Source organism: Ambystoma mexicanum, chromosome 3q (assembly GCF_040938575.1).
Source record: "Ambystoma mexicanum isolate Mex_15411 chromosome 3q, UKY_AmexF1_1, whole genome shotgun sequence".
NCBI classification, from domain to species: Eukaryota; Metazoa; Chordata; class Amphibia; order Caudata; family Ambystomatidae; genus Ambystoma; species Ambystoma mexicanum.
In genome coordinates, this window is record NC_090926.1 from 201,902,824 (window position 1) to 201,918,405 (window position 15,582).

The 15,582-nt window shown below is 47.7% G+C and overlaps 1 protein-coding gene across 3 annotated transcripts in view; it reads right to left on the bottom strand.

The window, feature by feature from the left end:
• NEMP1 (nuclear envelope integral membrane protein 1) overlaps positions 1-15,582 on the bottom strand; it is a 984,307-nt gene that overhangs the window by 323,014 nt on the left and 645,711 nt on the right. For all 3 annotated transcript variants that reach the window (XM_069653551.1, XM_069653552.1, XM_069653553.1), the window contains exon 6: positions 2,240-2,354. In XM_069653551.1, the coding sequence (XP_069509652.1) occupies positions 2,240-2,354 (115 nt within the window). The remainder of the gene's footprint in view (positions 1-2,239; positions 2,355-15,582) is intronic.

Consider the following 15,582-nt stretch of genomic DNA (forward strand, 5'->3'; position numbering starts at 1 on the left):
GGTCAATATGAATATGAAGTTCTCTTCACAACAGAAAAAGGAAGGCCTGGAAGATATTTGAGCGAGGGAGATGCTCTGATCAGCATGTCACTCCAGGCACTAACTAGATGGGGATCCACAGACGTGCCTTCAGAGGGTGCAAAACATTCAACTTGCACGTTACTAGCCAGTCATACAAAAGTCACTTGCCACTTAATTTCTATGGATACACACAGTACACCATTTCTTACTTACCAAGTCTCAAATATCACTTGCCAACGGCTAGTGGGGAGTGCAAATATTGCACCATGCCATCACCATGTGAGGGGCTGCACAAAGCTCCAAAGGCACTTTTCTCCAGGCCAGGAACTTTGACAAGTTTTGTTTTTGGTGACAGATCAGAATGTACAGATGGGCTTTCTCCAGATGTTTGGCACACAATCTTCCTGGTAAACGGGCATGATGGTCAGGTGGACATGGACCATGTTAAAATGCTTGTCTGGTATGCAAAGAGCGAACACCGAGGGTGGGGGAATTCAGTATTTGATAGTCTTCAAATCTTTCTCCACACCAAGAAATGGAAGTAGAAACAGTGAGCCTTCTCTACATCCATATGCAGAAGGGCCAAGTTTTACGCTATCTCATCTGGTGTCATCTGTGGATGGGGGAGGAAGTCTCTATACCCGGCGAAAATGATTAAAAGGAGAATATAAGGTGGAGACAGTTAGATGCCTTAAGAAGCACCTCACAAATATTGGTGAAAATACCCTTGCCACTCGTCAAAAGGTTTGAGGAGCCTAAAAAGCCTTTTACAGAATGTGGAAAAATCAGTGTTCAAGATGGCCTCCAAACGTCTGCTATTCACTTTTCCACTCAACCAGGTTTTTAAACCAACTAGTCCACTGACAAATATTTCTCAACATGCAAAAGTGTCTGATAAAATGCTAAAAGCTAGTTGACCCACATATAAATGGGAAATGGATCCTGAAATGCACAACCGGTATCAGGAAGTCTTACCAGAATACCAGTAGACCTCCCCTCACGAAAAAGGAAAATAAATCTCAGAAGAGAACATTTGCCAACAGGGAAGAGAAAAACAAGAAACATGTCTGTGTTCAAGAGCTGCAGATTTGTCACAATCGAAAATTAAGTTTTAGTGCAGTTTTTCTACGAGCTCTCGGCAGGCAGTGCAAGGAGACTTAAAGGAACAGAATCTCATTTTCACTTGGCACCTCAATTATGTCTTGCTTTATGTTTAAAATGAAGAAAACTGTTTTAATATAAAAAAATGATTTAAAAAAGTTGAAATGAGTTTTACAGGAATACATAAGTATTCTACGCTTTTAGGCAGGTGGAGTAACAAATCACTAACCAATTTGTTGGAGCAGAATCTAGCCTTCTGTTCCTTCCAGATATATTTTTAGATCATAAATTAAATTTTGTGAAACCAGCAGGGATTTACTTTCATTGAAATATCTGCCGTTTACAATCACTGTACCCTTGCGATAAAACAACCTGCCCGATTTGTACAAATATTTGATGCAGCATGAAAAATGATTTTCTTTTCAAAATTATTTCCAAGTCTATTATTTTATGTAGTAAACATATGGGCATTGCAGTAATTGTGCTTTATTATTTTAAGCATCGTTATTGCGAAAATAAAACCCCAAAACAATGACTAGATTTGAAAAAAGGAGCCACTTCTCATGACTTATTTAAATCCGTTTGCTTGCATTATACAAACATCCTCCCTCAGAGTGATAATGTATCTCCCCAGTTGGGGTTTAAATGTTAATGTTTGGTTAACCATCTATCCCAAATGAAGATTGAGTAGGCGGGCCAAATCTCAACGCTGTCTCCCAATATGCCCCTGGCAGGATACACAGTGGTGGTTCTCCTGGCTCTGTTCTAGTCGTATCAACTTCGTGACCCTGCCCGGATGGCGGTTGTCAGTTGACACAGCTAAACCAGCTCACACAATGCGCATAAAAACATCCAAGGAGATGGCTAACCATTACTTTTGAACATGCAACAAAACAAATAAGACCCCATCCCTTCAACGCAGACTCAATTTGAGGTGGTCAAATAAAAAACAAGTCTCTCTGAAATGAAAGCATTGATTAGTTGTAGGAAATACTGATGGGGGGCCAGGGTGGGGAAGGGACATACTCTAAAAAAATGCAGCTCACTGTGGCCCTTAACATAAGTACCCATATACAGAAAAATATGAAAAATATGCATGCATAACCACCCCTCTTACCTAGAAGATATTGCCAGTATTCCTTACAAATCTCTTGAAGGTTCCTCAAAAACAGTTGAATGACGTACAGCGAGAATGACCAGCCACTCAGCAGCAGCACATAGAAAGCATTCTTCTACCGACGCGAAAACAGAAGTAACACAAAAGGGACAAGCAAATTATGATTAGACAAAGTACAACAAGTGATGTCAACTTCAGTAACTTTGAGACACAAGTGTCTATAAACTTTTATATTTTATATAAAGATCAATCAAATCAACAACGCAAAGAAAAGTTACTAGGCTGTAAAAGTAATTATCCAGCAAGGGAATCCACCCAGACTGGAATCCACCCAGACTAACTATATGAACACAATATTATCTACCAACCATAGATCACATATTCCTTTTATTACACTTAAAAATAAAGAATACCAATCATTCAGTGTCACAATAAGGCTCGGTGCTTGGAATTGTATGTCAAAACCAGAGGCTTTGGTCAGACCGAACTAGTTTTACATGTCAAGAAGTTTAATTGTTTTGAAGCTTTAACAAGCAGAACTAACCACATCCCAAAAGGAAATCTGAACAGTTTAAATGTACTTTTTTCTGTAGCAGCTCACACGACAAGAAGGATAAAGTTCAAATAGTGTGCCACAGAACTGGGAAAAAATTAACTTTGTATTACAAACTGAATGCAAAAGTGTGTTTAATTATTAGGTTTAATACAACTGTGACAGGTCAGGCAGTAAAAAGATCCCTGCTTTGGAAAAGAGATACAGCAGGATTATTGAAAATCAAAAATATTATTATCATTATTAAGGGTCCTGTAGGTCGTTGTTCTGAATCGCTTATCACATGATGTGCTTTGCATTCTGAATTTAACTGCACTGACAGTGGGGGCATGTGGCTAGCTGACAGACGTGGAGGAGAGTTGGCATGCTGCAGCATACTGTGTGCTCTCCCCACCTGTTGTCTGACCGTGCGCGGTGCAGTGCCTGGAGTTGTTCAAATCTCAGAAATGGTGTATATTTGGCACCATGACAGAGGACTCGTGTGACTTCGTAAGAGTTCATAGTGTAAGTTGGTTCATTTCTTTTATAGCGTTTTTGCAATGGTGGATTATTGTCCTTTCACACTTTCCTTTGCCGTTCCCAGCACATCCATATATTGAGTTGCCGAATGCAAAGCGTGATCTTGGCCTAGTGCGCGTCCTTTATATGTTACGTTCGCCTAGGTCAAATGTACTGGTCGAAAATGTTGTATTCACCATTTGTTTGTCCAACAATCATGGAAAAGGGAGTAGTTTCTTACCTGTAACTCCATTTCTCCAGCGTTGGCATATTTCATGGATTCACATGCTGTGAATATTCCCCGTCAGGCTGGGAACCTCGGTCATTTTTTACTTAGCGTTTTCCATAGTGTCCCATCAACGTCCTTTTTGGGCACTTTAGCCACCACCAATAGGATGTAGGGTATAAATAGCCCTGTCCGCGGCTTCTCTTCAGATTGAATCTCCAAAGTGGAGGCAACCCAATTCAGGTTTGCATGCAGGGGCGGCGGCGTGCGCATGTGAAAGATACCAACGCTAGAGAAGAACAAGTTACTTCTTACCTTGTAACGTTCTTTAGACGGGATGTTCCTCCGACGTATTCCTCATCTTAGATAGGCTCCCATAGCAGTATTCTATTATCGGAGGAGGGAGTACTGACTTCACGCTGTCTTCTATTGATGAATCGAATGCAGTACAGCCCTTCCAAACCTAGTCTCTTGACTGGAGGAGGAATCCAAATTGAAAAAACGTGTAAAGGTATGGACAGACGACCATGTAGCGGCCACACATGTCTTTAACCGGCACGCCTCTTTTGAGGGCCGATGAAGCTGCAATACCTCTGGTCGAATGAGCCCTAAGGTTTTGAGGGGGCTCTTTCCCTGCCAGTTTATAACATTCCAGAATGGCTAGAATGATCCATCTGGAAATGGTCTGCTTAGTTATTGGTAACCCCAGCTTGTGACCTGCGTAACCTACAAACAGCTGGTCTGCCTGTCTTATCCTGGCTAGTCTACTGATGTAAAAACTTAAAGCCCTCCTAGGGTCTAGCCTGTGTAACCTCTCTTCCTCTTTCCCCAGGTGAGGAGGAGGATAGAAAGATGGTAGGGTAATCTTCCGAGTGATATGGAATTCAGAAACCACCTTTGGGAGGAAATTAGGCTTCACTTGCAGGACAACTTTGTCTTTGTGAAATATTGTGTGAGGGGGTTTACAAGAAAGAGCTTGTAATTCGCTCACCCTTCTAGCAGATGTAAGTGCTATTAATAAAACAGTTTTAAGGGTAAGGAATCTTAACTAACAAGACTGGAGAGGTTCGAAAGGTGTACCCATCAGGAAAGTTAGGACTAAGTTTAAATCCCATAGGGGAACTTGGAATGGTCTTGGGGGATAAACATTGGTTAACCCCTTTAGAAACTGTATTACCAAGGGTAATTTGAAATAGGATGGTTCTTCCGCAGTACGCGTAAATATGGATAGCGCTGCGAGATAGCCCTTAATGGTGCCAACTTGAAGGCCTGAATTTGCCAAATATAGTAGGAAGGACAAAACCATTGGTGTACCACATGAAAAAGGGTCGATATTCTGTTCTCTACACCAGCTGCAAAATCTGTTCCAACGGCAGCGGTGTAAAGACTTTGTTGCTGGCCTCCTTGCCGAAAGCAACACCTCCATAACAGCATCAGGGAGGTCCCAATCCTTGTACCTCAGCCTTTCAGAAGCCAAGCGTGAAGGTTGAGGGTTTTGATGTCTGGATGGAGAACCTGACCTCCCTTCTGTGAGAGTAGGTTCTCTGAGTGGAAATCGAATTGGAGGGCAATTGGACAAGTCTAGAAGGTCCGGGTACCACGTTCTCCTGGCCCAATCCGGGGCAATTAGGATCATGGTTCGCCGGAATCTTCTCAACCTCCTGATCATTTGAGGAATGACAGGGACCGGTGGGAACGCGTACAGAAGCGGAAACTCCCAGTCCACTATGAACGCGTCTCCCAGAGCTCCTCTCGGGGGAAATTCCCTTGAGCAGAACAGGTCGCATTTCCTGTTTAGGCTGGTGGCGAACAGATCTACTTGAGGGGTTCCCCAAAGGGCGAAGATCTCTTGAAGGACTTCCTGAGATAGCACCCACTCATGGGAGACTGTTCTGCCTGCTCAGAGCGTCCGCTGTCAAGTTCTTCTCTCCGGCAAGGTGAACTGCCAATAGAGAGATTCCGTCTTGGATTGCCCAAAACCAGAGCTGCATCGCCTCTCTGCACAGGGGTAGTGATCCTACGCCTCCTCTTTTGTTGAGGTAATGCATGGCCACCGTGTTGTCCGTCATTATCAGGACGTTCTTCCCTTGTACAGCTGGCAAGAACGCCTTCAGCGCAAGTCTGATGGCTCTCAGCTCTAACAGGTTGATGTGTAGTCTGGACTCTGATGGAGACCAACGACCGCTGATGGTCAAGTCGTTGGCGTGGGCTCCCCACCCCGTGAGCGAGGCATCCGTGACTACTGTTATCTCCGGCCAGGGTTGCCAAAACTGTTCTCCTTTCAGAATGTTCTCCAGACAGGCCCACCACTGAAGGTCTCGAGCCACCCTGCCGGGAACCTGAAGAAGATCTGTCATTCTCCCTGAGAATTGTGACCACTGAGTCCTCAGTGCCCACTGGAGGGATCTCATTCTCAGGCGAGCCTCTGGCACTAGGAAAATGCAGGATGCCATGAGGCCTAGCAACCTCAAAAAGTCGAAGGCTGGGAGACGTTGGGCATGTTGGAACTTGGTAACCATCTGTAGAATATCTTGAGCCCTCACCTCTGGTGGCGAGGCTTTTCCCAGGGAAGTGTCCAGGATCGCTCCTATGAACTGGAGTCTCTGCGATGGTATCATTTGTGACTTCTTTAAATTGAGGGAGAAGCCCAGTCTGTGAAGGAAGTGGCACACATGATTTAGCTGGATCTGAGCTTGTTCCGGAGAAATAGCCCTGATCAACCAATCGTCCAGGTAGGGGTAGACGTGAATCCCTTCCCTCCTTAGACTTGCAGCCACTACGGACATTAACTTGAAGACCCTCGGGGCGGAGGTCAGCCCAAATGGCAGCACTCGAAATTGATAGTGAGAGTTGCCAATTGCGAACCTCAGGTATTTCCTGTGTTTGAGATGGATAGGCACATGGAAATAAGCATCCTGAAGGTCCAGAGATACCAACCAGTCCTGGAAATGAAGGGCCTGGAGGATCTGAGAAAGAGTGACCATCTTGAATTTGTCTTTTCTGAGGAATTTGTTCAATTCTCGCAAGTCCAAGATGGGTCTCAGTCCTCTGTCTTTCTTAGGAATGAGAAAGTAAGGGGAGTACCAGCCCTTGTTCCTCTCCGCTACAGGTACCGGTTCTATGGCACCTTTCTCTAGCAGGTCCAAAATTTCCTGCAAGAGGAGCGGATCTGGAGCTTTCTGAGAGCTGATCCCTGGTGGATGACTGAGGTATACGTAGGAAAGGCAGGCAGTAACCTTGGGCAACTGTTTCCAATGCCCAAGCATCTGACGTGATAGCCTGCCATACCGCCAGATGTTGAGTCAACCTGCCTCCTACAGGTGTCCTGTGAGGGAAGTCCTCAGAGTGGTTTTGGGGCGGCTGATGCAGATGCCGATGGTAAAGAGGCACCTGCTGTTGCTGAGGCTTTTGAATATCTACCCCGTCCACCTCGGGTAGTTCTTCTTTGTCCCCTTTGAGCCGGTCGTCCTCTACCTCTTCCGAATGCGGAGTAGAAGCGAAAAGACTTGCCTCTCGCAGAGGTTCCTGTGGGACGAAAAGGAGTCTGACGGATTGCAGCTCCTAGGGATTTTGCTGCTGCTTTTGAAGTTTGCAGTTTCTCTAAACTGTCATCCGCCTTTTTCCCGAACAAAGAAGAGCCATCGAATGGCATGTTCAAGAGCCTGGCTTGCACATCTGGGGCAAAACCAGACTTTCTCAACCAAGCGAATCTCCTGGTTGATGTACTTGCCGCCATTGCTCTGCTGATACTGTCAGCCGAATCAATGCCCGTCTGGAGGGATTCGCACATAGCGTCTTTACCGTCCTGTATAATATTCAGGAACGCATCCCTTTCTTCTCCCTCCGGGATGCAGTCAGCCGCTGTAGAAGCACACTCCCAAAGTGTATGGCTGAACCTAGCAAGGGTGCAAGTAGCATTAACAGATTTTAACGACATGCTACATGCTGAAAAGACTTTCTTTGCCATAGCATCATATTTTTTATCGTCCCTGTCCTGTGGGACGGTAGGATAAGCCGTCTTGACATCGGTAGAGGATGCTGCCTGTACCACCAGACTTTCTGGGGATGGGTGTTTAGACAAAAACTCTGGGTCTGTAGAAGATACCCTGTACTTTGTAGACAGTTTTTTATTTACTGCTGGTACTACATCTGGGGTTTCCCAGTTTGTCATGATCTTTCTCTGAAGAGCTTTATGAAAAGGCACCACAGGATCCTCCTGTGGGCCTTTGTCAAGAATATCCGTCAGGTCATCTTGTTGGAAAGATTGTGAAGGTGCAGACCACACTATGAACTCTGTGATCCTGGCCATTAAGGCTCTATAGGGGGTTTCAGCATGCTCCCCCGGGTCTGGCTTAGCAAACTCCACCTCAGGGGAAGTGTCTAACCCACTTGCCTCATGTAAGGAATCATGAAGATCCTTTAACCTGCGCTCTTCAGAGGAAAATTCCTCTCTAATTGGGGTTACAGGTCCCTGCAACTCAAATGTATCTTCCTGTTCAGACAATTCACCCTCTTCCAAAATTGATGACATAGTTCTCAATTGTTCTGAACTCATAAAGGGAGTAAATCCCATTTCCAAGGCAGAGGGTGCCGAACTTGTCATTATCGGCCTCGAAAACGTCGATGTCGTCGACGCCGAAGGCTTCGAAAGTGGCGTCGAAAACAAAGGCGGAGGCCTCGAAGACCTCGACAGAATTGGAATTCTACTCGACAATCTCGAAGCCATCGACGTCGAGGACCTGGGGATAGTCACTGGGTGTGTCGTAACCGTGACTTTTCTTGGCGTTGACGCCGGTGTCGAAGCTGGCGTCGAGTCGACAGACCCGTGTGTCGAAGGTCCCTTCGACAACGGCGTCTAAGACACCGACCTCGGCGTCGACGAACCCTCGTCGACGGCGTCGACGGAACCTTCGAGGAAGGTTTGGAGGTCATAGTCCTACTCGAGGGTTCGAGACGCGCTCGAGAGGTTTCCTTCGCTGGGTACTGCGACTCGCGGCGTTTTTGACCTTCGGGTCTTTCGACCAGAGCATCGCTCTCGGCAGTCTTCGAGGGGGTCAAGGCCGCTTTCTCGAAGACGCTCATCATATTTTTGCGGAATTTCTGCGATTCAGCCCGGGAACTATGTTTCGTGGGGCAAGGGATTCTTTTTGGCGAAACAGAGGAAGAGGAAGACGAAGAAGGGGATCTTCGACGTCTCCTCTGCGAGTGCTTCGATCTCGAGTGATGGGACCCACTCCGAGACCTGGAGCGCGAATGGTGACGAGTGTCTCGACTTCGTCGACGAAGAAGAAGCTTTAAAAGTTTTACCTTTCTCCAGATTCCCCCCACGCTCCTTCAGGGCCTTAGCTGTCATGGACATACAGTCCTCGCACTCCGAACAATGGTGTTCAGCTCCCAAACACCACAGACAAACTCTGTGAGGGTCAGTCAACGACATCTTTTTCCCACAATCTCGGCATTTCTTGAAGCCGGATCGAGGAGTTGTCGGTTCCGACGAGGAAGCCATCGAGTACGGATCGAATGACTCGAGGTAAATAGGATTAATCTGACTAAGAACTGAGCAACGGTATTCCGAGGCACTGAGTAAGCGCGGAAAAACGGAACTGAGCAACGGACGCTGCGTGCGGCCTTTATAGGCAGGATGACGTCGACGTCGATACGGCGGCTGTCGAGGGACATCGACTCGGAGGACGTCGACGCGCAGCGCCCTCTAGAGAGAAAAAATTTTCCGAGGCCAGCAGAGCTGGAAGGAGATATCTAAGATGAGGAATACGTCGGAGGACACAATCCTTTCGAAATGGAGTTACAGGTAAGAAACTGGATTCACATGCTGTGAATAGATTACATAGCAGTATTCATTATACATGGCAGAGTGCAAATGCAAACCCATGGGAAAAACATAAATCACATACCATACCCCCATACCAGGAACAGCCTCAGATGAGAACAGTGATGCAGACCCACTGGCTGAACATTGCAGTTTTGAATTTCAGATGTCTTGGAACCTCACAGAAATACAGCTTCAAGGTTGGCACCTGCTTTTTATATATTTGACTGCTTACTCTGTTCTCTATGCCCTCTCCATTTTCCTATCCCTTCCCCTCCTCCCCTTACTTACTTCTATGCACTTACTGTAACAGAATTGTCCCTGGACCTAGTATGATAGCAACCTCGTCTGTCGCTCCCCTTCCCCTTACTGTTCCCCCACTCCCTCCAGCACGATGTGAAACATTGTCATGCCTAGTACGATAGTCTCTTTTTTTGTTCCTCCCCTCCCTTTCTGCACCCCGGCCCCTCACCTTTTGTTTTTCTCCGGCTCTACCAGAAATGTCGTCAGGCCTAGTACGGTAGCCGCCTGTTTGTTTCCATTTCCTTCCCACTCTCCCCCTCCCTTCCTTATCTATGTCTTAGCTCTTGCACTATCTGAAATGTCGTCAGGCCGAGTACGATAGTTAATTTCACATCCTTCCTGTTCATGGCCTGTAAGAATGTCATTGTATTTTCCCTTGTTCCCTCCCTTGCATTGAAGTGCTTTGAAACACATTGTGTATAGGCGCTATATAAATAAACTATATCATATCATATACATGAGACAAGAAACCCATTCAGTGATCAAGGTCAAACAGCAAATACCACGAAGCTGCGGGGCTTACCTTATTAAACAGGCATTGTAGGACCGCCCGCCCCCACCTGCACATATTCACCATGCTGCCTCTCCAGACAGTAATGTCGAGTAAAGGTATGTAGCACCGCACAGGAGGCTGCTTGGCAGATGTCCACCAGCGGAATCCCCGACCACAATGCTGCCGATGAAGACGTAGCCCTCGTCGAGTGTGCCCTCGGGCTCCTCTCCCAAGGCTTCCCAGCCTTAGCGTGGCAGAATGAGATAGACGATAACCAACAAGCCAGTCCTTGCTTGGAAATTGCCCCTCCTCTGACGGACGGTCCATAAGCCATAAATAGCTGCTTAGAAAGTCTGAACTCCTGCGTACGATTCAAATAAAATGTTAACGCCCTCTTCATATCCAGAGAATGTAAGGCTTGCTCTGGAGGCTGAAGCAAAGAATGAGGGCAACACACTAGAAGATAGTTTGGGAAAAGTTGTTGGCACTTTGGGGATAAAGTGAGGATTAGTAGCTAACACCACCTTGTCCTTGAAGAACCTCAAGTATGGAGGGTCCACAACCAAAGTTTGCAACTCTGACATCCTTCTGGCCCAAGTAATGGCCACCAGAAAGACCACTTTCCAAGACAAAGGCGTTGACATTGGTTCAAACGGAGGTCTCATCAGACCTGACAGAACCACATGAAGGCTCCACACTGGAGGGAATTTCTTGACTGGAGGAAAGTTCTGAAACAATCCTTTTAAGAAATGCGTGATGAGATGATCACTAAACAGAGGCGCTGCATGCTGCTTCCGAGTGAATCTAGAGATTGCTGACAAGTGTACCTTTATGGAGGAAAATGCCAGACCTTTCTTCGCTAACAGCAAGAATTATGTCAGAACCTGGGGGGGGGGGGGCGTGGCTACATGCCACGTAGGAGGATGCGCATCCCGGAGCTCCTGTAGCTCCGTCTATGATACGAAGACAAACCGCTTACTGAGCGAATAATAAGGAGCAACAACAAAGACACAGCTATATGAACATGCTGTGCATGCATCACCCAACAAAGTGGAGGAGATGCCCACAGATTAAACAAATGTGAGGTAAAGAAGTTCTGCCGTGATTGCAAACGTGTGCAACAAAATGGCGATTGGCAGAACAAAGGAAAGCGGAATCCTGGCAGCGTGAAATGGACCGTTGCTCCCCGAATAGAAAAGAACTGCACCGGAGCCCATGCTGAGTAGTCGGCAGTCAGAGCTGATTACGAGGGGCCAAGAGAAGCAAGAATATAAGCGCAGGTCGGATGCAGACAGCAACTGGGGGAAACGAAAGGCACATTGAGACACGAGCCGCAGAAGGCAGTGTGCGGCTAAGGAGGTCTACGGCGGGACAGAGGAGTGTGTGTCCAGATCCCTGAGCCGAGCATGCTATGCAAGCGGGGACCGAATAAATAAAGGCAAGATCGAACTACATCAGCACGCACGGAGCCCCCGTGCAGCTAGACAAAGGAGACAGCACACACGCACCGTGGATCGGCTCAGTGGAATGCTCCTAGGGTACAGGAGAATTGTAGCACACGGTGCCTAAGGGGCCGTGCATTGCGGGGAAGCATGGAGCCCGCATAATGGACCCTGGGGGCACCCTGAGCTGAGGAGTACAGAGAGGACCCATGCCCCGGAAATAAAGAAAAAAAGAAAAAAAAAAAAAAGGGATCCCGGGTGCCTCGCACAACAGCTGACATGCGAGGCGCTACGGTTGCAGCACCACCTAGCCCAAGCCACGTCAGATTGCCGGAGGGCTGGGAGCACAGATGCAGTTGGAAGACGGTGCTGACCTCGGATGGCACAAAAGCACATCCGGGCACTCGGGGAATGAATATAGCACACACCGTGTTGTGGAGCGAAGGTCCTGGCAGCAGCTGACACACGGAGAACTGCTGCCGGGTGATCATGTTTACACCAGGCCCATATACGCACACTGACAGATGGTTAAGCTGGCAAACCTGCAGTGTGTAGGGCAATAGACTGACTAAAAACAGACGTGGATGCAACCGTAAATTTACAGAAAAACGGCACAGGAGGTTGGGGATGCCAGTGGAATCCAACACTAATGTACTCCTTGAGGTGGCACTAGGTGACACGGAGGGCGAACTAAAAGGCGATGAGTAAGAGTGCCTACTACAACCCTGAAGGGGCGCCCGACACGGCTTACACCACATGTGCCTAGGCAACCTGACCACAGGGGGAGGTGTCAGCAAATAAGTGGGCCAACAAGAACTATGTGCGGAAAGTAATACGTGGGAGGCTACAACCCACCTGACTGACAATTTCATGTGTCATAGTAAATGTTAGTTGGTAGATAGAGACCCCAACGACTGGAAAAACTGAAGGAGTCGCGACAACAGCACTGAGCCGGAGCCGGACAAGTGTGAAGGGTGGCACTATGTCGGTGAAGGGTCTAAGAGCCAAGACCAAACAACCCACAATGGAGGTCTTTGCGAAAACGCAGAGGACCCCCTACAACATCAGCGCAGGGTATGGTTGCGACTCCTGCGGAAGTGGCCCCAGAGGGAGACAAGCATCAGATCCTGGAGGCTATAACGGAGCCAAGTACTAAATGGGGATTGGCAATGGTGGACCTACGAACAGCCTTAGAGAACAAAATTGATGCGGTGGGAACTGAATTTACCTTGTTACGACAAGATGTCAGGGCGCTGGCACAGAGAACTAGTGGTCTGGAAAGTGCAGTAAAGTCCAATACAGATGTCAGCACGAATAATGCAAAGGAAGTTCATGTGCTAAAACAGCAGGTTGCCAATCTGGAGAATCGGGTGGAAGAAGCGGAAGGAAGGGCGAGAAGAAATAACATAGTGCTGTGGGGGGGAGGGGGAGGGCCAGGACCCCACAAACTACGTGGAGAACATGATCCTCCAGGAGATGGGAGCAGACAAGCTTTCGCAGGGGTTCATGGTGGAGCGGGTGCATCGCGCCTTAATGAGGAAACCACGACCCGGGGTTCCGCCGAGACCGATCGGGAGGATCTTGAACTACAGAGACAGAGAGAAGATCCTGGAATATTTTCGCAAGGGCAGAACAATAGAGAGCATCCACCAACATCACGGCGTACCCAGATTACACGATGCTGGTGTAGAGGCAGAGCTACAGCTACATGGCCGTCAAAAGGAGGCTGCGTGCAGCAGGTATCAAGTACATGCTTATGTACCCGGCAAGGTTGAAGGTGTTACATAAGAGCAGAGCGCTTTTTTTGATACTCCGGAGGAGGCGGTGACATGGCTGGACCTGCAGGGTTGCCCGGAACGAGAAGCTGACCGCGACCGGCAGGAGCAGGACGACTGAAGAACTTGTACCACGGACATTGAGGGGGTAAGTGGGAGGGTGATCCTGGTTATACTGGGAAAGTGAGACCGGTTGAACATTGAGTAGCATTCGGGCCTTGTGCTCGGCATGGACTGGAATATAGTGGGCGAAATGCAATTGGTAGCTGCATAGCATTAACAGAAGGCGTAATACAATTGAAATAGGAGCAACAGGATGGAAGCAACCTACCCCTAAATACTAATAGTTTAGTGGCCATTAGGGCGGCTTCACCCTACTGAGCCCCGAGCATAAGCTTGTGCTAGACAGGGCTAGATGTGGGGGTGCCTGAGATCCAGGAATGGAGCTGGGCAACAGTTGGGGAGGGTGTAGTTGGGGAAGGGATGGGTGGTGGGGGGGAGGGGAGGGAGGCGAGGAGTTGGGCGTGTACATAGTTATGGGGAGTTAGTTCAAACATGAGCCTATATGGAATAATCAGAGGGTTTTATCTGTATTGCGTGGGTAGGAGGGATTGTCTAGAAGTCAGGGAGGAGAGTACTAACGAGCCATGGGAGATCTTAAGATAATAACGTGGAATGTCAGGGGCCTTAACAGTTACTTAAAGAGGAATAAGGTCATGCTTTATTTGAGAAGGCAAAAGATAGCTATTGCACTGTTACAGGAGACGCATCTGACGCGGGAGAAGATGGAGCTGGTGGGGAAAAAATGGAAAGGGACTGTGGTGGGTTCGTCATACTCCGCATACGCTAGAGGAGTGCTAGTCTGGGTGGCACCACACATCCCGTTCCAGCCAATACAGGATGTTGTGGGGACAGACGGGAGGATGGTCATACTGAGAGGGCTGGTGGAGAAAAAAGAAGTATGCATTGTAAATACGTATGCCCCCAATCAAAACACGGCGGCATACTTCAGAACTTTGTGCACCAACCTTAGTATGTGTGTTGGGAGTGCAGTGATTTGGGGAGGGGATTTTAATTGTGTGTTGAACCCCAAGGTATACAGATCTGATGGCTGGATGGATAGGCCCACCCCAGCCGCTAAAGCATTGCAGACGCTGCTAGTTGAGTTTGGCTTGACAGACGTGTGGAGAACAAAACATCCTAATGAGAAGCAATACTCGCACTACTCGGCCCTGCATCAGCTGCATACAAAACTTGATAATGTCTTTGCAACACCAGATGTAATGACAGAGATTACTCAAATAGAATACAAGGTGAGGGTCCTCTCGGATCACTCGCCCCTGGTCCTCGGATGCCAATACTGCCCCCCCGAGAGCGCAGATTCCGACATGGCGCCTCCCAGCAGAGGCGCTCAAAGATCCAGTCTTTAGAGAGGATATAAGGGATGAGATTACTAATTATTTTGAAGTGAATACTGGTAGTGTTGACTCTGCGGGCACACTATGGGAAGCCTTTAAGGTGGTGATGCGGGGGGCTTCCATTGCTAAGTTAAAGGGCCTACAGGGCGGGGTTCTGGTTGACCTACAAAGAGCAGAATATGAACTAGAAATAGCATTAGCAAGTGGCAGTGTGGATACAGAGCTCGTACTCAAACTACAGCAGCAGTGTGTGGAACACTGGGAAAGGCTTTGCAACCTCAATTATAAAAAGTATATAGAGAGACAGCATGCGGGAGGGGATAAAACGGGCCGGCTTTCAGCGTGGCTATACAAGAGCGAGACCCCTAGACCCCCGATTAGGACAATAACTAGAGAAGATGGTGAGGTAGTGGCCACCCAAGAAGGAGTCAACATGGAGTTTGCAGATTATTACAAGGTGCTATACGAGGACAAAGAGGGGGGCGGCCAAAAGGAGATAACCGAAACACTAGAAGATATAGGACTGCCCAAGATAAGTGAAGAGGAAAGAGAGGAGCTCGATGCACCAATTACCTTGGAGGAGTGGGAAGAGGTTGTGAGGCAGTTGCCTACCAGTAAGACCCCAGGAGCAGATGGGTTCCGTAGTGAATTTTATAAAGTATATAGAGAGGAAGTGCTCCCCCCAATTCTAGAAATGCTTAATGAAGCATTTGATATGGGACGGTTGCCGGAGTCGCTCAGAGAAGCGATCATAATACTGCTCCCCAAGCCTAACAAACCAGGGCATAGCTGTGGCTCCTACAGACCG